The 26,062-nt window shown below is 42.9% G+C and overlaps 1 protein-coding gene and 1 long non-coding RNA gene across 2 annotated transcripts in view; both read right to left on the minus strand.

Moving 5' to 3' along the window:
- EML4 (EMAP like 4) overlaps window positions 1-124 on the minus strand; it is a 203,073-nt gene extending 202,949 nt beyond the window's left edge. Inside the window, exon 1 of the mRNA XM_063123997.1 lies at window positions 59-124. Coding sequence (XP_062980067.1) covers window positions 59-83 — 25 coding nt within the window. The 5' untranslated portion in view covers window positions 84-124. The remainder of the gene's footprint in view (window positions 1-58) is intronic.
- The window catches only part of LOC134397394 (uncharacterized), a 1,014,583-nt gene that overhangs the window by 202,949 nt on the left and 785,572 nt on the right, over window positions 1-26,062 (minus strand). The gene's annotated exons all lie outside the window — the stretch shown is intronic.

A 26,062-nucleotide genomic window follows, 5' to 3' on the forward strand; every position in this document is an offset into this window, starting at 1 on the left:
CGGCACGGCACGGCTCCTTCCCCCTCGAGAGTCGCAGCCACCAGACGCCACAACTTACCCAAACTGCCGGCGAAACCGTCCATCTTGGGCGCAGAGGCGCTGCCGTCCGAGCCCGGAGCGGAGCCGCTGGGGCCGCTTGAGACGCGAGGAGGAAGAGGCGGCGGACGGACGGAGGCTCATTCACCCTCGTGGCGGCGCCGGCTGCCCCCTCCGTGCCTGGGGCAGGAGCTGCTGGCGCTTCCCGTCCGCCTGCCTGCTTGCCCGCCCGCCGGCCAGGCTCCTCCGAGCCTCGTCGCCTTCGGCAGCTGCTGTTGCCGCGAGCCGCCCGCCGCTCTGGATGCGGCTTCTGCACCAGACGCGACTGAGCGAGGGCGACGCGCGGCCGGTACCCGCCTGCCTGCCTGCCTGCCTGCCTGCTCCGTCCTCCTCCCGCAGCAGTAGCGGCGGCGGCGGCAGCTACCACCCTCCAACCCGCTCCTGCGAGCCGCTCTCGGGCCCGCCTCGCAGCGCCCTCTTTGCTTTCGCGCTTCCGACTCCGCCCCACTTGGCAGCGGGGGCTTCCCCTCCAGCGATTGTTGCAATGCGCACCGGCCGCGCCAGGAGGGTCTCGGTTGGAGGGAAGGCGGCGGCGGCGGCGGCGGGGGGACCGGGGGGGGGGGACCGGCAGGGGCCTAAGGGTTGGCGAAGGGGCGGCTGCGCTTCTGCCCGCCTGCAGCCCCGGCGCCGCTCTACTCCTCGGAAGTGACTCGGTCACGGCGGGGCTCGCCTCCAAGTCAGGCGGCTACCGAGCCTTGGGAAGAACTCCGTGGAAGTCACGTTGCGGGTAAGGCGTAGGGTGGCAGCCTTACTTGGGAATGAGAAGCCGCCTTGACCTCAGCAGGACTGACTTACTCGTCGGGTAGGACGGGCACCCGGGTTAAGGGCCTCTGACTGCGCCCTCCTATATCCATGTCCCCTCAGTCCAGGGAGGGCCAAAGCAGACACGACTTTCAATCTGTGCTTTCCGCTCCGTCTTTTGTTTTTCTCCATAGAGTAGGCGCAGGGAGGGCGATCCGGATGTTGAAAGCCCCCCTACCCGCCACGCTAATGTCCCGTTGTGGATCTAGAGTAAAAATGAAAACAAGTTGTGTCTGGTAGACACAGGTGTAAAGTAATGTATGTTTTGGCCCTAAGTGGCCATAGGATGGCGGCCTTACAGTATAGGTCTACTCAGAAGGAAGTCCCATGGAGTTCAATGGGTGTTATTCTCAGGTTATTTGTTTACTTATTTATTTATTACACTTATATACCTCCCCCATAGCCAGGGCTCTCTGGGCGGTTTACAGAAATTCTAAAATTAAGATAAAAACGAGTATACAAAATTTAAAATTCTAAAACACAGAACATACACACATAAAGTATTAAAAACCGTTAAAAAAAACCTAAACATGTGGGTGATTAAGATGTGCCACCATATGCCTGAGTAAAGAGGAAAGTCTTAACCTGGCGCCGGAAAGATAGCAGCGTTGGCGCCAGGCGAGCCTCGTCAGGGAGATCGTTCTGTAGTCTGGGGGCCACCACCGACAGGTTAGTAGGTATTGCAGCCTTACACTAATCAATTTAAATCTACATTGGGGGGGGTCATTAAAATGTGTGCGTGCATGCGCAAGTGTAAATATATATTTGTTTTACGATGATGCACGCATGTATCACAGAAGATGATCCCTTAATATGTTTGCCCCAAGGGTGGCCAAAAATATTTTGCTGCCTGAAGCAGGACAACAAGTGGTACCCCCACCCTCTCCAATAAATCTGCAAGGCCACTCAAGATATTTTGACACCCGAGGCAGAAGACCCCAGAAATGTGTCATCTTCTCCCAAATAACATGCGATCATGAATTAAATAATTTGCTTCCTTTTCATGACACCCTGTGGCGGCCACGTCACTCTGTTTAATGGCAGGGCCTCCCTTGGTTTGCCCTGTTCACATATAAAACTGTGGTGCGGGGTTCTATTTCTTATTGCAAAAAAAGTCATCTTCCTCCACCTTCCTGTGCTGCAGTTTTCACCCTGCCTGGCTCAATTCCAGAAGCCTCTCTAAGGCTATACCAACTTACCCGGGAATAAGCAATCCTACACGTACTTACCTGGAAATAAGCACAGATGGAATTCCACTGTGCTTCTGAATAGACACATAGTTGCACTGTAAATTAACCAAACGGTGGACATTTGGAGGGCAGAAAGTTTGCAGTGAAAAAGACTCTGTCCTGGACCCATCCATCCCCCCACATCCCATAGTATGGGCAGCAGAGGGACAGTCAGAAGGTTTTCAGTTGAATGCGGTCATACAATTTGGGCACATCATTAAGACATGGATAACTGTAGGAAGATCGCTATATCATAATGACACACAAAGATACATAAATAATAAAACATGAATATCCGTACTATGTAACAAAGTGATTGGAAGTTAAATGTCCCTGAATTTCTACTTATTGGTTCTATCTCAGTTATTATTAGGAATCCAATTTGGTCCTTGAGATCACAGTAGCCCACAAATTTCCTGCATGTCTGTGAGTTCTAGGAAATGTTCCATGACATTTCATGGATTCTTGAAAATGGTTTCTTGAAAATGGTTTCCAGAATTTATAATGTAGTATAATTATACAGTTGGGATTTGGTGATGGCCAGCAATGTAGCAACGTTCCAAGAATTAGACACATTTATAGATGACAGGAACGTTAATGGCTATTAACCAAAGAGTTTTCCATGCAATCAGTCAAAACTTGTTTCGATCGTTTTGGGAAGTTGTTCCCTAACAATGACAAAAACGTGATCTGTCATCTGCATTGAATAGGTTAGGGCTAGTCTTGCTGTGAGTGACTTGCCTTACTAGAGGGGAATAACCATGATGTTGCTTGTCCTGTTCTTGGAAAAATCAGTAAAAAAAACCACCTCAACATCCCTTCCTGTGGCCTTCGCTCATCCAGCTCCAGTTTGTCCCACCACCTGTCCAAAGGTGTTTTGCTCTCTGAAACAACTCCACCCATTTTCCCTTGCTGCCCCCTATGCCTGGAACTACCTCCCAGAACACCTTCATGCAACCACCTCCCTTATAGACTGTCATACCTGATGGAACACCTCTTCTGGTATAAACCACAGATGCTATGATCACCATCTGAGGCCCTTTGAGGGAGGTTTGGAGGATAGTAACAAGGGACAGGTCCTTATTGTTAGATCAATGTTCTTTCACGCAGGGACGAAATCCAAACAGCCCCTAAGCACGACTCCACCATTCCAGCGACAGAGGGTTCAAAAGCACTTTATTGATTAGTAATCAAGGCCTGGTCTCTTCAAAGGGAGCAATCAGTCAAAGACATTGGGAATTCAGCACAGCATTTGAGCCTGCAAGGGGCAGGGCCCTGTTGCAGCATAAACCAATCAGAACATAACACTGGGGCATAGCTAATTATGCTAAACAATTCTCTCTGTTCTATAAACAATACCTTTGGCCTTACAGTAAGTTACAGAAAGTTAACTTTGACACAGGAGGACAGGAGGACTTTGACACATTGCGACTGCGGATTGCAGTTCTGTACCGCCCCCCAGGCTCGTCCTCAAAATTTATCACTGATTTTGATTCATGGCTGTCCTTTTTCCTCTCTGATAACTGTCCTACTCTTATCTTGGGTGATTTCAATATTCATGTGGATGACCCTCAAGACGCTGCAGCTCTACGATTTCGCTCATTATCTTCCTCTTATGATCTTAAGCTTTGGTCTGATGCCCCCACACATTCCCTTGGACACTGTTTGGATCTTGTTCTCACTCGGAATTGCTCTGTTTTGGACTTTTCTACTGCTGACTTTCCGTTGTCAGATCATCATCTAGTTTCTTTCACGATTACTCATAATCCTCCTCCTTCACATCCTGTTTCTCGCTCTTGTCGTGACTTGCAATCTATCAATTATGAGGCTTTTTCTCAATCTCTAGCCTCCTCTCTTCCTTCTGTCTTTTCGGCTGTCTCCTTGGACTCAGCTGTCTCCTTCTTTAATTCCTCCTTATCTTCAACTCTTGATAATCTTGCTCCATCTACAACTCGGGATAGTTCGTCCCTCTCAACCCCAACCGTGGCTCACCTCTTTCCTCCGCTACCTTCGCTCTTGTTCCCGGGCTGCTGAACGCCTTTGGCGTAGGACCAGGGACTGGGCGGACTTTGTCCATTACAAATTTGTTCTCTCCTCTTTCTCTTCTGCCGTTTCATTGGCCAAACAGCAGTATTACTCTATGTTGATCCAGTCAAATGCTATGCATCCTCAGCGGCTCTTTGCGTCCTTCAGTTCTCTTCTGAAGCCTAATCCACCATCTCTCCCCGCCTCTCTGTCTGCTAATAACTTTGCCACTTTTTTCAATGCTAAAATCCAAACTATTCGCTCTGATCTGGCCAGCTCTGCTTCTCTTCCAGTTCCTGTTCCTCATTTGTCGGTTCCTCCTGCAAATTTCTCTGCATTTCCTTCGGTCTCAGCCGATGAACTTTCCACAATACTGCGCTCTTCGAAGCCTTCCACTTGTTCTCGTGATCCGATTCCTTCTCGTATCTTTATTAATCTTATCCCTGCTATCCTCCCTTCCTTGCTTCATATTATTAATTCTTCTTTGTCCTCTGGTTCATTCCCTTCTGCTTTTAAACACGCCACAGTCTCTCCGATTCTCAAGAAACCTACTCTTGATAGGCTATCTCTGTCTAACTATCGACCTGTCTCTTTGTTGTCTTTTGTTTCAAAGATCCTGGAGCGTGTGGTCTTGATTTTCTTTCTAGTAACTCTGCTCTGGATCCTTTTCAATCTGGATTCCATCCTTTGCATTCCACTGAAACAGCCCTTACTAAGATTACCAATGATCTTCTTATTGCCAAGTCTAAAGGCCTTTATTCCGTTCTTATTCTCCTTGATCTAACTGCAGCCTTTGACACGGTTGATCACGATCTTCTTTTAGATTCCCTTCATGACCTCGGATTTTGTGGCTCTGTCTATAACTGGTTTGCCTCCTATCTAGCGGGTCGCTCTTTCAGCGTGTTGGCTAACGGCAGCTCGTCTTCTTCTTTTCCCCTTTCAGTAGGGGTTCCGCAAGGCTCGGTGCTTGGCCCGTTGTTGTTTTCTTTATACATGTTGCCCTTGGGTAATCTTATTCAATCTCATGGCCTCCAATACCATCTGTATGCCGATGATACACAATTATATCTTTCATCTTCGGATCTTTCTCCAGATGTTCACGATCGTATCTCGGCATGTCTTTCAGATATCTCAGCTTGGTTGCTTCATCGTCGTTTGAAACTTAATATGGCAAAGACTGAATTGCTTGTTTTTCCTCCTAAACCTTCTCCTCATCTCTCATTCTCTCTTACTGTCAATAATGTTACACTTACTCCAGTCAAGGAAGCTCGTAGTTTTGGCTTTATATTTGATTCCTCGCTCTCCTTTATTCCTCATATTGAGGCAGTAGCTAAATCCTGTCGTTTTTTCCTGCCAGGAAATATTGCCAGGATTCGATCATTTTTGTCTGTCTCTTCTGCCAAGACTCTTGTTCATGCATTGGCTATTTCTCGGTTGGACTACTGCAACCTTCTTCTCTCTGGCCTTCCTTCATCTCACATCAGTCCGTTGGTTTCTGTTCACCACTCTGCCGCTAAGATCATCTTCTTGGCTCGCTGCTCTGACCATGTTACTCCACTTCTGAAATCTCTTCATTGGCTTCCAATTCACTTCAGAATCCAATATAAACTTCTCCTGTTGACCTACAAAGCTTTTCACTGTCTAGCTCCTTCCTATCTTTCCTCTCTCATCTCACACTATTGCCCCGCTCGTGCTCTTCGCTCCTCTGATGTCATGTTTCTCACCTGCCCAAGGGTCTCCACTTCCCTTGCTCGGCTTCGTCCATTTTCTTCGGCTGCCCCTTACGCCTGGAACGCTCTTCCAGAACATTTGAGAACTACAAGTTCAATCGCAGCTTTTAAAGCTCAGCTAAAAACTTTTCTTTTTCCTAAAGCTTTTAAAACTTGATTTTGATCTGACTTTTATACTGCCTGTTTGGTGCATTCTCTTACCCTCCTTATTGCTTTATTATGATTTTATTAGAATGTAAGCCTATGCGGCAGGGTCTTGCTATTTATTGTTTTACTCTGTACAGCACCATGTACATTAATGATGCTATATAAATAATAATAATAATGGAGCCGGAGCTCTTGTTTATATTAGATAAGACAGATGCAAGGATGCACTCAAGGAGATATTTTCGCATACAGGATATCATGACATTTTGCCTGCAATATCCTTTTAAAAATGGAGAGACTTATGCTAACATTATTAGTGGTGGTCCCACAATTGTGGAATGTTAAACTGAGGTCCACCTGATTCCAACAATGAGATCTTCCCAGCACCAGGTCGAGACTTTCCCCCCAGAAATTTGACAGCATATGCTAAGGTCTTTTTAACGGGTCCTGGAGTTTTTATTGTTGATTGTATAAAATTGTTTTATATGTTTGTATGTGAATTGTTTTGTATGATGCTACTATATTGTATTTTTATGGTTTTAATCTTCATAAAACCAGAGAGTTTTGGCTATTGGTTGGTATAGAAATGTAATACATAAAAATGAAATGAAATCCTTTAAATCTTGCTTAAAAAATTTTTCTAGGAAGCCTTTGAATCATTCTGCTAGTCCCTTTATCTCATTGTAACTAAGCCAAAGTATCTGTAATGAAAGTCATCACATATTCTTCCCTGCTTACTTATACCTACATTTTCCCTTTCCTTTGTTGTTTCTCAGTGGGACCGTTCAGAAGACACCTTAAACCATGGCTTTAACCATGGTGAATAAGGCTTTTTGCATTATTCACCATGGTTAAAGCTGTGGTTTAAGGTGTCTTCTGAACATGGCCTGGCTTTCTGGCTTAACCACCATGGTTTAAGGTGTCTTCTGAATGGGGCCACTGTCTGTTTCAGATTGTAAGCCCATTGGAGCGGGGACCTGACATACCCGTTCTCTGTTAAGCAGCACATATACAGTTGGCACTACACAAATAATAGTGTGTATATGTACCCTTCAGCACAGGAGGGAAGAGTGCCATTAAACACAGAGCCTGTGGTGTTACTTGTGACAGAATATTCCTTCTCCCACAATGCTTGGAGAAGCTTTTTTTTAAAAAAAAAAAAACTACTTTTTTATATAAATATATTGATTGTCAATCCTGGGAGGCTTGAGTGTGGGGGTAGAGAGATAGGAAGTGGGTTATTAGGAGTAAAATGGGTGGTGTGGTCAATAGTAAAGGCAAGCAGTTCAGGCCCTTTACTTTATTCTTCGTAATCTGTACCATCAAACCAAAAAAAAATCTTTTTTTAAATAAATGATAATCGCCATCCTCCCCAAATATCTTGTGCAGAACAATGCTATGCAGATATACTAAGAACTAATTCCCATTCAGGTCTTTTGGACTTACCCCCAAGTTAGGGTGCATAGGATTGCATTTGTGCAGCCCAGTCCTATGCAAGATTACTTAGAAGTCAACCCTACTGTTTGGATGGGACTTACTCCCAAGAACATATGTGGTGTTTGGAACTGATTCTCAGAAAACCTCCAAGATGCCATGTGCTTTGCTTCCTTCAGATCCTTCCCCATCTCTTTGGTAAAGCTTTTGGCTCCCATCGCTCCCATGCCTTACTGTAACTAAGCATGAGTACATGCAACTGAAAGCACCGCATCATCTTGTACTCTGTAAAACTCCATGCACTGTGATAGCACCATATAAATAAATAAAATATTTTCTACTTTGAGAAAGATTCTAGGATTTGGACTGATGCATTAGAGTTCTAAACACAATGATGGATGGGGTGTTATCTTCTATGGGGGAGCATTTAGAAATCCATTAGGAACATAATAATGTTCCCCTACCCTAGCCCTAATCCTAACCCTAGAAGGATTAAACCATGTCATCCTGATGAACATGTAAATCAGCTTGTAAGATCTCCTGAAGCTGGCTGGGGAATGCCGGGAGTTGTAGGACTTTTTCTCGAACTAAAAATGCATAGGATTGAACCTTTAGTGAGTGTATATCTTCATAAGTTACAAAGGGTTTTTAAAAACATGTTTTTATTGTAAACAATAACAACAAAGAGAGAAAGGAAGGAAGAAAAACGTGGCTACATAGATCTGAATACTGTGTATTAGTTTCAGTGCATACATATGGTGTATGTACTGTATGTATGTGTGTATGAATGTATGAAAATACTGGTTTCTAAGAGACACACATAAACTTCAAGAAAAGCAGACCAAATATCCAAATAAGTATCCATTCGCAGGTGCCATCTATACACCACCTGTTCAATTGTTGAAAATGTTGTTAGGTCTTCAATCCATTGTGTTATAGGAGGTGAGTATTTATTCTTCCAGTGTTGTAATATCAGTCTTTCAGCTGTCAAAAGGGCACGAAGAATCCATTTCTGCTGGCCATGTGTTAACTTCCAGGAAGCAGGTAGATCATTTAAAAGACTACGTACATTAGTAAAAAATAATAATTAAGGAGCGTTCCAATACAAGATGTATCTGTATAATGGCCGCCTTCCAAAAGAGGACATGGCCAAAACAATTTAAAGAAACATTTGCTGAGCCAATTTAGACAAACACTTATTAAAAAGACGTAACCTATGAAGGGTTAACAAATATGCAAAAAGATTCAGTTAAATGGAACTGAAGTCAAACATGCACAAGGATGATATTAAACAGAACGGAAGGGTGATGCAACTGTTTTGGTGATTGCTAACTTTTCTCCTGACGAGACCAAGAGATGACTGGCAATATTTGGCGGCAACATTGCAAAGAGCATGTCTAGTCTGCCTGTTCAGAGCACAGCAGCTGTCCAGGAACTTCTGCTGGGAATTAAATTGTGTTCTGTGCGGACGATGAATAATGCAGAGCTGTCTTGCGCTCTATGTTGGTCCCGGTCAATCTCCGTGACATTTGTACTATTGAAGAATAGGCTTCTGCCGACGGGAGCGATGACTGGAAAAGTCCACTTCTGAAATACACTTTCTCCCTGGTAGCTGGGTTATAACACCAGCAGTTTGCTGAATCTGACCATAGATGACTGCATAGCTCCACTGCTACCAAGTGCTCACAGAGAGCAGATACTGGAGCAGCTTCAAGGTGCAGACAAGTGAGAAATATGTAAGGATACCTGACAAACAAATAGCTGTGGATTAGGATTAGTGGGAACATTATTATTATTATTATTATTATTATTATTATTATTATTATTATTTCTTACCCACCTCTCCATTTTGATCAAGGCGGGGAACAACAGTAAATATAAAATACATAAAACTGAATTTAAACATAATATACATTGTTAAAACATCCTTAAAACATTCTAAAATTCCTCTGGATAGGCCTGCTGGAGTAGATCAGTCTTGATAGCTTTCTTGAATGCTAATAGACTGTCAAGTTGATGAGTCTCCTCCGGCAGGCCATTCCACCGTCTGGGAGCAGCAGAAGAAAAGGTCCTCTGGGTAATACCTGTCAGCCTAACTTTGACTGACTGAAGTAGCTTCTTCCCAGAGGACCGAAGTGTGTGGGGTGGATTGTATGGGAGAAGGCAATCCCACAGGTAGCCTGGAACCAAACCATGTAGGACTTTAAAGGTGATAGGAAAAAGGAAAGGAACCTCTCGTGCAAGCACTTGAGTCATTACTGACTCATAGAGGGACGACTGCTTTCGCTGACATTTTCTTAGCAGACTTCGTAGTGGGGTTGTTTGCCATTGCCTTCCCCAATCATGGTTACCTTTCCCCAAGCTAGCTGGGTACTCATTTTACCAACCTCGGAAGGATGGAAGGCTGAGTCGACCTGAGCCGGCTGCCTGAGAACCAGCTTCCGCTGGGACTGAACTCAGGCCGTGGGGAGAGTTTCAGCTGCAGTAACTGCCGCTTACCACTCTGTGCCACACGAGGCTCTTTAAAGGTGATAACCAACACTTTATACAACACTTTGGGTGTTTAGCTTGTTGGATGTTTTATTATGTTCCTAATGGTTTAAATTTTTGTGAACCGCCCAGAGAGCTTCAGCTATTGGGAGGTATAAAAATGTAATAAATAAATAAATAAATACTTCGCCCGGAAACTAATTGGCAGCCAGTGAAGAGATTTTAAAACTAGTGTAATGTGTTCCCCCCTAGGTGTACCAGTGATCAGCCTGGCTGCCATAATTTGAACTAGTTGAAGTTTCCAGACCAGGCACAAAGGTAGCCCTATGTAGAGCACATTGCAGAAGTCGAGCCTCGAAGTTACCAGCTCGAAGGATGTGGCTGAATTAGGGACATAGGAAGCTGCCTTATCCTGAGTCAGACCATTGGTCCATCTAGCCCAGTATTGTCGACACTGACTGGCAGCAGCTCCCCAGGGTTTCAGCAGGAGTTTCTCCAGCCCTACCTGGAGATGCCAGGGACTGAACCTGGGACCTTCAGCGTGCAAAGCAGATGCTCTACCACTGAGCCATGGCCCTCCCAAATGATATCACTTCCTTCAGGAATTATTATTATTATTATTATTATTATTATTATTATTATTATTATTATTATTATTATTTCTTACCTGCCTCTGGATTGAGGTGGAGAACAACATTGAATACAAAATGTAAAATACATAAAACTGATTAAAAACATAAAACCAATACATTATTAAAATCTCAAAATCTTTTAAGACCTTTTAAAATTCAGCTGGGTTGACCTGCCGGAAGAGATCTGCCTTTGTAGCTTTTTTAAATTCAGAAAGACTATTAAGTTGGTGGATCTCTCCCAGCAGGCCATTCCACAGTCTGGGAACAGCAGAAGAGAAGGCCGTCTGAGTAATGGTTGTCAGCCTAGTTTCTGCATAGCTCCATGTTAGCATATGGTGGACGCAGAGCATCACAAAAACAACAACTGCTCCATTAATCTCAGGAGAAATGAAGTCTAGGTAAATCTTGGGGCCAATCTACATAGTCTGCCTTTTTTCCTTTACCTCCCGGTCAGCGCATGAAGCTACGATTCAGATCAGAACTGCAGCACCTATTCTTTTCTGTGAAATTCCTCCCTCCTTTTGAGTCAATGGAGTCTCTTTTTTTTTTTAAAAAAAAAAAAAACACCTCACAATAGTCAGACACGTTTTTGGAGGCACTGAGGATGCTCAGTCCTCATTGGACTAGTGAGTATCATCCCCCACCCTCCGCCCGCAGGTTTCTTTCCCTATACAGATTTTTTTGTGCTATTGCCATTTGGGCTGCATAAGTAACAGCACTTGAAGTGGAGGGAGTGGTCATAGCTCAGTGCTAGAGCGGTCCCAGGTTCAATCCCTGACATCTCCAGGTAAGACTAGCAAAGAATTCTGCCTGAAACGCTGGAGAACTGCTGCCAGTCAGTGTTGGCAATACTAGCTAGCCAGATATACTGGCTCAGTATAAGTTAGCTTCCTGTGTTCTTATGATCCTATGAGAATTGAACCAGAATTAGAAAACAGGAAAATTAGCAGGCCTCTGGGAGCTCCTCGTCCATTCTTAAATTAACTGTTCACCCAAAGGAAGTATGTCATCCAACTACTCTATCAGTTACTGGCAGGTTTTATATTTAAAACTCTGGGATCTTGCCAATACAAAGGGCAAGACCTATATTATCCTTTATGTCCCGTCCAAGTCAGACAACCAAACTGCCATTGGAAAATGGAAAACATTTGGCCACCGCAGCATAGTGCTTTCAGCATGTTTCCCACCCAGGCTTTTACAAATCCCTTCCGATGCCGCAAGAACCCCACGGGGAGCAAACTCATTTTTCATTCCTCATTTATCATGACTTCAACATCATAACTGAGGACTACAGCCATTCAGTGTAAATTCTTCAACGACTTACATGCCTTCTCATGGGTAAACATACATTTAAGGATAATGTATAGTCCTAATCTCTAAAGGAGTTCATCTACGATTCCAAAACTCAAGGTTTCCAAATTATACATTTTGAGAAATGCAAGCAATTCTCAAATATTCTGTCCGGCAACGAAGGGATACATTCAAAGAGAGACTTCTTTTATAGCAGGACTGGAAAAACGATGGCTCGTGGGAGCTGTTCATCCAGCCCTCAAGCACCTCCTTAGCCAGTTGACCCTGCTGCCTCATAGAGCTATGGGGAAGACTATTTTGCACCCTAGGCAAGGAGAGCTACTTGCACACACATCCAAAAATTTTTTTTGCAACTTTGATTTTTAAGAACATGTTTTGTAGAAAAAGATAAAAGCACAAAACTTGAACTTATTATTTTTTCTTAAAACAGCTAATTTGTATAAAACTGTGGCCCTTAAAGGTCAGTACTGCGCCCCTCTGATGTCTGCGCCCTAGGCGGCTGCCTAGTTGGCCTAATGGTAGCGCTGGGACATGGTCCCATCCACTGGCCAGAGACGGAGTAGTTGCATCTCTTGTCCCCACCATAAAGAAGTGTTATTGGAACTTTGTAACTAAGAACAAGTGCCTGAGCTGGTTTGGGTTTTTAAAACCTTTTTAAAAACCTTTTTTAAAAAGTCTTTTTAAACTATCTATCCAGCCAGTATTGTCAACACTGACCAGTAGCAGCTCTCCAGGTAAAACAGAATGCAATAACCAAATACCTCCCACCTGTCTTCCATCATGGCACTCAAATTGGCATACATAGGATTCCTTGGCGGATTCCCATCCAAGCCCTTCTTTCTTGGCTGCTTCTTGGTAGCAGTGGTTGGGCACTGCAGTCTGCAGTCCTGTTCTATTATAGAAGCAGAATGGATCTACCTGCCTCCATTGTTCATAACTTGAGGTCAGGACCCTGGACTGATACTGTGCAATATAAATGCTAGGGCTATGCACAGCCCTCCCGACTTGACTCACAAGCTGTTTTGGAACCCCTGAAAAGTCCCCGATTCAGCTCGGGGCGCTTCGGGTAGTGCCCGCCTCACCTCGGTGCTGAAGCAAGATTCACACACACCCGAAGTGGATTGGCCTTGCAGGTTCCTGGGTGCAAGGCTGGCAGGGAGTCCTGTTCACAGCCCCCTCACCCCCCTTTCCCCCTCACCCCCAACCCAGAGCTGCCGCAACTTACCTTAATTCGCATCCTCTTCCCTGAGAGCCGAGCTGGGTTTTAAGTTACCACAGGGGCTCTCTGTTTTTAATATATCTATGACTAAAAAGGGCAGCAGATTTTCGAGGGCAGCAGACTTGAACTGAAATCTTTAACATTTACTATTAACTAACCCATTTACTACAAACTAACATTAACTATATACGAATGGATCTGTTGTAGTGTAGTCATGTAGCTGGGAGTAAGCTCCATTGAATTCAGTGGGACTTACTTCTGAGTAAACATGCATAGGTTTAAAGGGAGTCCTTGATTCATATCTCATCTCAGACACAAACTCACTTGGTAGCCTTAGGCAAGGTAATATTCTCTGAGCCCCCACCCCAGCTTTCCCAAGCTAGACCCCACTCCAGATGTGTTGAACTGCAGCTCCCATATAACCCAGCCATTGCCAGAATCATTGGCTCTTTCTGAGATAAAATAGTTCGTTGAATTGTGTCACCAGAAGGATATTAGAGCTTCTCAAATGACTCTCTTCATATAATGTAACTTTTGCTTGTAAAAACACAGAAGAAAAGCACACGCTCAAAATGCATGTGGCATTTGTATTCTCATATGTTATTTCAGAAGCAGATTATTGGGGCAGGAAGAAAGGAAAGCCAGAAGCATCCCTCGGGTTCTCTAAAAATAGTTCACTTTACATCACTGCAACTGGCCTCAAGGGAAATGGATTCTGTTCTTTCAGCTTGTACAAAACACCGACAATGAGCTTTTTTAGCAAATGAAAAGAGGTACTGACAGCCAGTGTGGTGTAGCGGCTTAGAGAGTTGGACTGGAAGATGGGAGATCCGAGTTCTAGTCCCCACTCAGCCATGGAAACCCACTGGGTGACTTTGGGCCAGTCACAGACTCGCAGCCCAACCTACCTCACAGGGTTGTTGTTGTGAGGATAAAAATGGAGAGGAGGAGGATTATGTACACCGCCTTGGGTTCCTTGGAGGAAAAAAGGTGGCATATAAATACAAAAATAAATAAATAAATAAATAAATAAATAAGATACAAAGAGCCAAGCTGAGAGACGATCTTGGCTTTCAATTTCAGCAGTCATTCCTCCCCTTCCCATTTCTGTCACCATCTTGTATTCAAAGTGCATATGCCATTGTCAGTTTGATATGGTACCTTGGGAACCAACTGGTCAAACATCACCAGACCTCAAAAATACAATGAATATCTAACATATAGACTGTCACAGGGATGAAAGGGGGAGGTGCAAACCCAACCTGACCAACCTGAACCATAACTTCTGTCAAGCCTGGTCACGAATTTAGCCAAATTCCCAAATGCTTCCACCTTATTGCAGTGCTTCCAGCATTCAGGGGGACAGTAGGCTGATCTGAACATCAAAGAAGGCATAGTGTCATGCAGATGAGAAAACCTAAAAGTTGCAGACTTCTCCGCAGAAGTTCCAAGGGTGACAATACCGGGCTCCTAAAGTAATTTAGTACTAGGAACATGGTATCATCCCCTGGACCAGGATGCTCAGGGTGTTCTTGAGATGGAAAATGAAATCAGGGAGGCATCAAACGAAGTCTTGAAATAATGGGTGACTTCAGTTACCCCCCACACTGCATGTTCTAGTCACTACAAAGAGGCTAAATTTCTCAAGGCCCTAAATGCCCTTGAACTATCTTTGTCACTTGAGGCTGAAGTGGCCTCGGTGGCACGGAGTGCCCTCTACCAACTTCAGTTGGTGGCCCAGCTATGCCCCTATCTGGACAGGGATAACTTGGCTTCAGTTGTCTATGCTTTGGTAACCTCCAAGTTAGATTACAGCAATGCGCTCTATGTGGGACTGCCTTTGAAGATGGTTCAGAAGCTGCAGCTTATGCAAAATGCAGTGGTCATATTGGTAACAGGAACCAGAAGGTTAGAACATATAAGACCAACTCTGACCTGCTTGCATTGGCTGCCTGTACATTTCTGAGCCCAATTCAAGGTACTGGGTTTAACCTATAAAGCCTTACATGGCTTGAGACCACAATACTTGACGGAACGCCTCTCCCGACTACGCTCAACATCTAAGGCCCTCCTCTGGGTGCCTACTCTGAGGGAAGCTCGGAGGATGGCAACAAGGGAAAGGGCCTTTTCAGTGGTGGCCCCCCAACTGTGGAACAATCTCTCTGATGAGGCTCACCTGGCACCAACATTGTTATCTTTTTGGCACTAGGTCAAGATTTTACTCCCAGGCTTTTAACAGCATATGTTGAGTTTTTAACTGATGCCAGAATAGTTGTTTTAAATAGATATTGTCTGTCCTGGTATGTAATCTGTTTTTATTCTTTTTATGGTTTTAAAATTTATATATTGGTTTTTAATGTTCAATGTTTTAATATTTGTAAGCCACCCAGAGAGCTTCAGCTATGGGGAGGTATATAAATGTAAATAATAATAACTGTGCCCTAGACAGTTGGTCATGGAACCAACCAGAGGAGAGGCAATCCTGGATTTATTCCTAAATTGTTCCACTCACGACCTAGTACGAGATGTAAATGTTGTTGCACCAGTTGGAAACAGTGACCATAGTGCTGTTAGACTTAATGTATAATGAAGTGGAAAATTGCCAAGGAAGTCCAATACAGTCATATTTGACTTCAAAAGAGGAAACGTCTCTAAAATGAGAGATCTGGTAAAAAGAAAGTTGAATGGATGGGAGTCAGGAGGGTCAAAGCTCTATGAAATACTTCGACATTACTCAAAACCACACTAATAGAAGCAGGAAACCAGCATAGGGAAGCAGTTGCTTTATTGGATAACAACAGAGTTAAAAGAGGCTGAGGAGATTGCGGAAAAGCTGAATGAAGTTGTGACGCCATCCCCTTTGGGTCTCCATTACTTACTTACTTATTTATTTATTTATTTATTTATTACATTTTTATACCGCCCAATAGCCAAAGCGCTCTGGGCGGTTCACTTCTCCCCATAATAAAAGAATCTCAACTATGGGACAAGTCATCAGAATGCTGCTCACTGACTCTGTGACTCACTGACCCTTTTTGACCTCACAGCCACTAGCCCAGCACTCTCTGTTCACCCTTTTCCTTTACCGCTGCCACCATACCAGGAAGAGGGCCCTCTCTGTTGTGGCACCCGGGCTGTGGAATGAGCTCCCTAAGGAGGTTTGCCTGGCATCGACTCTATATTCTTTCAGACACCAGGTGAAGACCTTTTTATTCTCTCAGCATTTTAACCGTCTATAAATTCAATTTTAACTTTGCTGTTTTAAATTTGTATTTTAAATTTGTATTTCTGCACTGCTGCTGATTTTATCCTGGTTGTGCTTTTGTATTGTGTTGTATATTATTATTATTATTATTATTATTATTATTATTATTATTATTATTATTATTATTACTATTATTATTATTAATTTATATAGCACCATCAATGTCCATGGTGCTGTACAGAGTAAAACAGTAAATAGCAAGACTCTGCCGCATAGGCTTACAATCATGTTTTTATAATGTTAATTTTATACTTTGAATGGTTTTAATTTTTGTGAACTGCCCGGGGAGCTTCAGCTATTGGGTGGTATAAAAATGCAACAAATAAATAAATAAATAAATAAATATAACACTGTACCTTACCTCAGGTACTTCAAGACTCCAATCCTGTTTATGAAAGAGAATAATGTTAATTTAACAATAAGAAAGTTTATGCAGTTTACAAAGCTTGCGGTTTCATTTGTCGCACTACTTGTTTGTCTCAGTACAGTTTCATGTTTAACCCTGACTATGCTACCCACTAACCTACACTATCTCCTACCCTTCACTCTGTTCACAAAATAATAAACGCCGTTGTTCCTACTCTGTTCTAGACCCTTTTGCAGACAAACTCAGACTCTCACTTCCTCTCTCCACACAGAACTCTCAACTGCTCTTCCAACTCCTCCTTCTCACTGCTACTGCCAATCCAAACCTTTGAACCACCAGCCAATCAGCATTCACTTCACTTCTATTCACTCGTTCCCCCTCCCTACAGAATTAACCACTTACCAACCTTCCATTTGAAGTCCAAACAGCACTTATATCCTACATAGCAATAATCATTAAAACATTACAAATACTTATTCATATATAATTGGCAATAAACAGTAAAAAAAAAAATATCACAGAAGTCACTGCAGAAGATGTAGGGCAGATACCTGTCTCTGAACTGATGTTTTCAGGAAGGGAGTCTGAGGAACTAATTATTTATTTTTATTTATTTATTTATTACATTTTTATACCGCCCAATAGCCGAAGCTCTCTGGGTGGTTTAGTGGCGGTTCACCACTAAAGCAAATAGTGGTGACAAAAGATGAAGCTCTCAACGTTATCGACAAATTGGAAGTTAATAAATCATTGTGCCCAGACAATATCCATCCTAGTGTCCTTAAAGAACCCAAGTGTGAAATTGCTGGTCTTCCAACAAAAATATGTAGTGTGTCCCTATGATCAGCCTCTGTACCAGAGGACTGAAAAATGGCCAATGTAACACCAATTTTGAAAAGGGATCTAAGGGGGATCTGGGAAATTACAGGCCAGTTAGCTTAATGTCTTTTTTGGATCACTTGGTTAAAAACATTATTATAAATAAAATTAGTAATCATATAGAAGGACAAGCCCTGCTGAAAAGGAATCAACTTGGCTTTTGCAAAGGTAAATCATCTCACTAGCTTTTTAAGGTTCTTTGAGAGTGTCAATAAACTTGTTCATAAATGGTCTGAAATTAGGAGTGAGCTGTGAGATGGCCAAGTTTTCTGCTGACACATTATTTAGGGTGGTTAAAATGAAAAGGGATTGTGATGAATCCCTTTGGATAGAAGAATCTATCCAAATTGGGTGAACGGGCATCAAAATGGCAAATGTGGTTCAATGTAAGCAAATGTAAAATAATGCATGCTGGGGCAAAAAATTACAACTTCACATATATGATGAGATCTGAGCTAGTGGTGACTGATCAAGAAAGAGATCTTGGGGTTGTGGTGGACAGCTAGATGTTGATCGGATGCTATGAAAAAGGCAAATTCCATATTAGACATACAGTAATTAGGAAAGGAATCAAAAATAAAACTGTCGAGATCATATTTCCCTTATACAAGGGAACCCCTTATACAAAGTGTCTGCACTTGGAATTCTGTGTACAGTTATGGTCACTGCACTTAAAAAAGAATATAATAGAGTTGGAGAAAGTGCAGAAAAAGGTAATAAAAATGATCAAGGGGCTGGAGCAATTCCCCTATGAGGAAATATTACAACATATCAGCTTAGCAAGTGAAGGAAGACACGATAAAGGTGTACAAAATGCCTGGTGTGGAGAAAGTGGAAAGGGAGACATTTCTCTCCCTCTTTCATAATTCTGGAACACTTTGTCTTTCTGTATGAGCAGGTGGGAGATGGAGGTGGCATGCAGCAGTGTGATATGGACACATGCCCAAGGTGCTACTCTGTTCCTAAGGGGCTCCAAACTGGAGGACAGGGGTTTCTAGATGGGGTAGTGGAAGCCACCGGCCCACACCTTTTTTTCCTCAGGTGGAAATCAAGTACAAAAGCACACAAGCTGACTGAAGCAAGATAAGAAACTATTCTTATATTCAGTTAGATTTCAAGGAATTATTCAAAAATGCTTAAGTGTTCTTAGTTCAATGCACAGGAACCTGATGGGGACATAACAAAATTAGCTGGCTCTGCCTACTTTTGATTCTGATCTACAGGCCAGATCTACACAAAGTAGGATATAGCACTGTGAAAGTGGTATGAAAGCAGTACATAAGAGGCAGGAGCCACACTACTGCTTTATAGTGGTATTGTTGGGGCCCATGACATATACCATATACTGATTTCATGCTGCTTTCATACCGCTATATCCTGCTTGGTGTAGATCTGGCCTCTACCTACTCTGTTCTTTGTCCTACTAGGCCGAATGGGCACCAGCCACTACAGGTCCGGAAGGTTAAAGGTCACTCTGGAATAGTATGGGATACATGTCTATTATCACTACTAGGGATGTACAGATTTTGTAAAATCTGTTCCATCTGCATTTCACGGATTGTGAGATGTCTTTTGTTCTGTTATCCACTCATTGACAGAATTGGGGGTTTTCCAATTTCACAAATTTGCATAAATTCGCATTTGCACAAATTTGCACTCGTGAAAATGCAGAAATCCCCCTCAGAATGCGCAAATTCCCCATCAGCATTTTCATGCATTTGCTTATGAGGAAAATGTGCATTTTCAGCCAGGTTTTTCTAAAAATATTATTTTACATATTTTTTCTGCAACTAAATTTGAGTAAAATTCCATAAAGAAAAAGAAAAGAAAAAACCCAGTCTGCACTTCCACGGAATCCATCCAACTCAGGAAAAGCTGATCCACCGCAGAATCCACAGGTCAGATGCATAGAAATGTGAACTCATTTGATTCTGTTGCAGAATTCTCCAATATTCCTAATTCCTACAAATAACATCTGAAACAATCTTATAAACATTTTGTTTATGGGTCTATGTCCTAGAAAGGCTCTAGTAGGGAGTGTATGTAATTGTCAGTTGACCTTGTTACTACCTGCAGTTCCAAGTTTTTTAAAAAACCCACTCACTGCAGTTCATTCTGAAGGACACCTAAGTGATCCTGGGATATTTGTGTTTGCTGCTGTTGCTGCTGCTACTAGTCCTGCTGCTGCTGCTGCTGCTGTTGTTGTCATGATTGTTAATACCAAATCATCCGTTTTTGCAGTGATGCGTTGCTGAATTGTGTAAGCAAAAAGACAGGCTCCTGCCTCAAGGATAAACATTGGCAAGTTCTAGCCTTTTCTTGTTTGTATTGTGTAAATGGAAAGATGGTTAAAGTACTAAGAGGAAATGCATGTTAAGCAATTTGGAATATCTGCCCTGGAATGACGACAGCTCCATTTAAGCATTTGCCTGAACACGTGGGAGTATAAAGTGGGTAAAGAGCCAGGGCCATCCATGCTGGCCCCGCCCCCATTTATCCTCAGAGCCAGTGCCAGACTATTTTGCGCCCTAGGCAAGGCGAGCTACTTGCACCACCACCACGACCCCAAAATTTGCCAATTTCGATTTAGCTGTTCAAGAAGAGTTTCTGAACTATTATATTTTCCTTCTATTATGTTTTTTCTTAAAACAACTAATTTGTATAAAACTGTGACCCTAAAAGGGCAGTACGGCGTCCCTCTGAGGTCTGTGCCCTAGGCAGCTGCCTAATTGGCCTAATAGTAGCGCCAGCCCTGTGTATCCTGGCACTCTGGCCCCGCCCCCTCAGATCAAGACTTTGCTGTGTTGAATTGGCAAGGTCTATGTTACTTGTGTTCACCAGAATGTGAGTAGAACTCTTTAACGTGATTGCAAAGCCTGCCTTACCAGAGTTCCCGTTCGCGTGGAGAGTTCTACTCATGTTCAAGTGAACATGAGTAGAGTTCCCATTCAGACTTTCCCAATTCAACACAGCAAGGTCTAAATTGGGGGGGGGGGCAGCACACCCAGATTTGTAGGGCACAGCTAGTGTGCACAGCCCTGACCCTCTACCCACTTTAAGTGACCCCATGTTCAGGCCAATGCCTGAACAGAGCTTTAGTCTAGCAAATCAGTAGAGCTGAGAATCAGGAAATCATTTTCACCCAGGTGAAAAGAATTTGGACTTTTTCTTTCCATGGGGTATATTACTTTGCTCACTTGCTTGAGCCGCCTCAATTGTTTGATTTATTCAGGAACAACCTTTGCATAAGGCTGTGTTGGCAACACACTAGTCTGGGTGATAGCCTTTGTGCAGTAGGGACAATTGGAAGTTGGAGTAAAGTAGGAGATTTTTTTTAAAAAAATCTTATATTTCATTTCTATACTACCCTATAGCCTTAGCTCTCTGGGCAGTTTACAACAATTCACAAAAATACTAAATTAATCAACAGTAAGATCTAAAGAATGAAAATAAGCCCATTCTGGCTCTTGATGTTTAAGAATTTTTCATGAAAGAATTACTCTGCTTAGGCATATAGATTTCTCTTAGTAACCTCCTCTGTACTGGGGGACAGTATAGATCCTGTGCTTAAAAGATCACTACTTGTAGATCCATTCATTGGTTTAGCAAGCCTCTCAATGTGTGTGAGAAAAGGTGGTTCCTGCTTGGCCTTAGAGGAAGAGAATTCTCACTAGGATAGAGGCAGGAATGCCAGATCCACCCTATCCCCCACAAGCTAAATGACTCTATATTTATCCAAACTATTTGAAAGTAATGAAAATAATTGCAGCTCTTGCAATTGAGGGTACAATATGCTCTTCTGTTTTAAGGGCACAATGTGATCTCCTGAAACCATGTTAACTGTGAATGAAAGATTAATTGCGGCAGAATATATGTTTTCATTTCCATTACATATTGCGCAAATTATTGCTCCTGATTAATGGCATCAACAACTCAGCCACAGCTCTTAAAGCACCAGCCACAAGCTCAGCTCAAGCGCATTTACATTTCATTTACGCAAGGGTGCTCGTTAATTTCTTTCTCTCCATAGAATGAATACATCATTTCCCTCTATAAATCAATGCTTTATTTGTGCCCCCCTTCCCCCAAGTTCTCAATAATTGACATTTAATTTTATCCTTTAAAGGGGAGCATATGCTAAGATGAGCCTGCCTGCAAAGTATATTCTAAAGAAATATAGTTTACATTTCGTAAAATTAAGTATCTCAGCCCAGATCTACACCAAGCAGGATATGACACTTTGAAAACGGTTTGAAAACTGTATATGGAGTGTGTCCTGGGCCCCAACAGTTGTCACTACTGTTATGAACCATTATAAAGCAGTAGTGTAGATCCTGCCTTAATGTATCTTGATGTAGTTAAATACGGTTTATTTACAAAAAACTAATTCGTGTTTTTATATTGAAAATGTACAGAGGAAAACAACCTGGTGCCCTCCAGATGTTTGGGAATAATAATAATAATAATAATAATAATAATAATAATAATAATAATTTTATTTATTTATTACCCACCTCTCCCTCTGGATCGAGGTGGGGAACAGCATTAAATACAATATAATACATAAAACTAGTTAAAAGAACATATAAAACCAATACAATATTAAAATCAAAATCAGAACATATTAAAATTCTTAGGTTTAAAATTCATCTGGGTAGGCCTGCTGGAAGAGACTAGTCTTTATGGCTGTCTTAAACTCAGAAAGACTAAAACTATAAGCCTCAGTAAGCATGGCCAAAAAAATAAATATCTGACTTTTTTCTTCTTCTTTTTTAAAAAACATGCTAAAATAACTAACTTGGAAGTGCAACAATGGTGCCCAACTATCAGGCATTACAAAACTCAACCAGACGAGTGGGGGAACTAAAAGCCAGGCTACAGAACCTACTGTCCAGAATTAGCCTGTGCATGGAAGTCACATGATCATGAAAGCCTATCATACATTACTTCCTGCTTTATAGCTCCCAGGCCTTCCTCCTAGGCACATTGATGTTGAGTGAAGGTACTAAACTGCCCACCAGCCTGTCCTCCTGCCTACTTCCTTGTCTCCTTGATGTCTGCCTGCCTGCTTCCCATACTAGCTTCCTCCTGTCTCGCCTCCAGTCAAGCTCTCTTCAGGCACTCACTGAAGAGGAATTTTCTGTAACCCTGGAGGGATATGGGGGGACACACTCTGTCCCCTTGCCTCCCGGGAGGGATGTGAACGGCTTCCAAGGGTAGTGTATGCTCATTTGGTTAAAAATACTTACACTGCTCCGTGCGACTGGGAACCCAGGCTTATCAGGGTTCCCAATCACATGGGGCTCTGTAACTGCTTTCAACTGAATGTGTTTACAGTAGACCTCTCCCATCAAGAAGGGGAGGTTTAGAGTGGAGGAGTTGCCTGTGACCCCAGCTCCCTCCATGGTTACAGTAAAGCCGTCTTTGGTAAATGTCTGACAAAGGCTTCCCTGCAGCCTCCCTGACTGTTCAGTGCCTGGTTCAATGCATGTAGGATGAGCACACTGTGATTACAGATCTCATGATTAGACTAATGTAATGCACCCTACATGGGGCTGTCCTTGCTCCTGGTTTGGAAGCAGCTGCCAATGCAGAATGCAGCAGCCACAATGCTCAGTGGAGCGCCTAGATCAGTGTTCTTTACTGCAAGGCTCAAGAGCAGTTTCCAATCATTTCAAGTGTAGCTCTCTCTCTCTCTCTCTCTCTCTCTCATTCACTCCCCACTTTTTGCCACAGCAGGGGCTCTCTAACTTTGCCTTGAGCGGTGGGCCAGCTGCACTGATCTGGTGTACTGGAAGAGGCTTTGGGGTGGAGAGTCAGGAGACCTGCCACTAGTCAGCTGAAAGGTGCTACAGGAGGAGGAGGAGAGAATGGAGGAACAACTAGCCAATTGGTTGTGGCTGGAGAGGAACCCAAGACCGACAGAGAAATGTGATTGGCTGGCTGCAGTGCTGCATTCGCAATTCCCCAAGTGGCCTCAATGGCAGTACATGGAGCGAAAGTGGCTCCTGTGAAACATAGTGAAGTTCATTGACCTAGATGTACAATATTGCAGTGGTGTTAGAAGAACGACACTGGCTGTCTATTAGTTACCCAGTCATGTCCACGTTTTTGTTGTTGACATACCAAGCCCGAAGTGTTTCAGGACCAGAACACTTAGCAGGCTAATTTCCCTTATATATGCCTAGCTGACCCCTGAGATCTTCTGAGGAGGCCTCACTGCTCTTTCCACGGCCAATGGAATGTCACCAGGTAGTGGTAAGTAAGTGAACCTTCTCAGTGGTGGAACCCACCCTTTTAAACACTCTCCCAAGTGTGACTCAAGAGACAGAAATGATGGCAAGTTTTAACCACCTCTTGAAAATAGGACTATTCTCACAGACTTTCCTTGAGCTGTAAGGGACTTTCTTAACACTTTTTAAAATTATTGTTATGGCGATACAATGTCTTGAAATGTTCTTAATGTTTTTAATTATTCATTATTTTTATCTTGCTTCTATATTGTTATGTTAAATTTTAAAGGGATTTTAATATATTAAAGATGCTATCCTATGGGGATGGCTATCAGCCTCTGAGTTTAGAGGCTTATGGACACCCAATGCAGAGCAGGAGGAGCAACAGACGTGAACTTCACCTCCATGTTCCACCTTCTCTACGGGTTAGCTAGACAGGCTTTTTCACAAGCTCGGAGAGGCAGACAATGTGGTTCTTTCCACTCCAGTTGCAAGGGGGAGGAGGAAGGGAATTTGGCTTGTCTCTGAGCTCAGACCCAGGAATCCGAACTATCCTATGCCCCACCCACCCAGACCTAGGCCTAATCTACACCAAGCAGGCTATTGCACAATGAACGTGGTATGAAAATGGTATATAAAAGGCAGGAGCCACACCAAGCAGGATATAATAGTATGAAAGTGGGCCCCAACAGTCATCAGTGCACTTCAATATTGCTATAAAGCAGTAGTGTGGCTCCTGCCTTTTAGATACCGCTTTCATACCACTTTCATAGTGCAATATCCTGCTTAGGCCACAGTCTAGGGCCATTGGGTTTTTGTCCCCAAGGTATTATACAAACATACATACATATCATTGTTTGGGTCAGCAGATGCCCTAAAAGTGATTTGTTTGCATTTAGTTAGAAGCATGCCTGCACAACTTGGGACCTTGCGAGACAAACATAGGTCATCATCAGGTATGTATAGTGGCCCACCAAGGGTTTGGCAATTCTCCTATTTAATCTGCTTGCCTATATGCTGGCTGGCAGGCTGTGTTGAGCTTGGTGGGTCAGAAGTTTGTACAAAAAGTCCCTTATGTGCAAAAGTCCATAATAAGGCCTTTGTTACAGATGTTCAGTTGTCTTCATAATCCTTTTATTTCATTGTGCCCAAATGTCACACTTGCAAAATCTCAATTCTGAATATACTAGGAATGATTGATCATATGGAACTGACCCGAGGCAGAAAAATAAGTGCTTTTTGAAAGGAAGGGGAACAAGCAATGTGAATAAAATGCCTTTGGTGTTCTTTCAAACTGGCTGCACTACATTTTTTGTTCCACACAAAATTGTGTTGCTTGCAATTTTCCATATCAACTTACCTAGTTATTTAAATGATTTCAGCCTGTTTTTTTGGCTGAAACAAAATGTGAAAGAATATGTATGCATATGAGTCAGGAGGGGAAAAAATTACATTCCTTTATTTAGTAGTCTTACTGCTCATTAAATGATTATAGGGACAGTTTATCCTCTTTCAAGTTCATTTCTGCTAGATAATTTGAATTGCCACTGGAATGCCTTTGGTAAGAAGGGAAATTCTATCAGCATTCAAGCGCCTAATCAAAAAGAGGACTAAAGAGTTTCAAAACTAGTTGCTGGCTTGGATTTGTTTTTGTGGCAGTTTTTATTCGTTTCCTTACATTGCTTCCAGAATATACAGAGAACCAAAGGGTGGGTGGGGGGAAGTCATACTGATTGGTTGAGGTCTGATCAAAAATTAGACTTGTATCTTCCAGTTCAGCTAAGTTTTTACAGATGACTTGCTTCATCTTAAAACGAGAGATGAACATAGATAGGGCTGTCCAAGGATTAGAAGCAGCTGCAGATTGTTGCTTCCTGAAAGATGATTTCCCTACAGAGTTGTCAGATGTGTACATGGCATGTGCATGGACATGTGAACAAACACACGTTTAGTTTGCTATGGGAGCCGTGGACAATAACTATACAACGAATCTGGAAACAGGCTTCAAGATTGCAGAATAATTGCATATGGTATTTGCAGTCAGTGGGAAATTACATGTCTTCCTTTCTTTTCATGTGTAGCACCTGGATATGTTTTTTAATCAGGGCTGGAGGCAAGCATGTGGTCAAGCAAAGATGGATAGTCCAAGAGCAGCACAGTGTGTGCCTGTGCAATAGGTTGGTCAGGCAGAGGGGTCAAGGAAG

This window comes from Elgaria multicarinata, chromosome 4 (assembly GCF_023053635.1).
Source record: "Elgaria multicarinata webbii isolate HBS135686 ecotype San Diego chromosome 4, rElgMul1.1.pri, whole genome shotgun sequence".
Taxonomy (NCBI): Eukaryota; Metazoa; Chordata; class Lepidosauria; order Squamata; family Anguidae; genus Elgaria; species Elgaria multicarinata.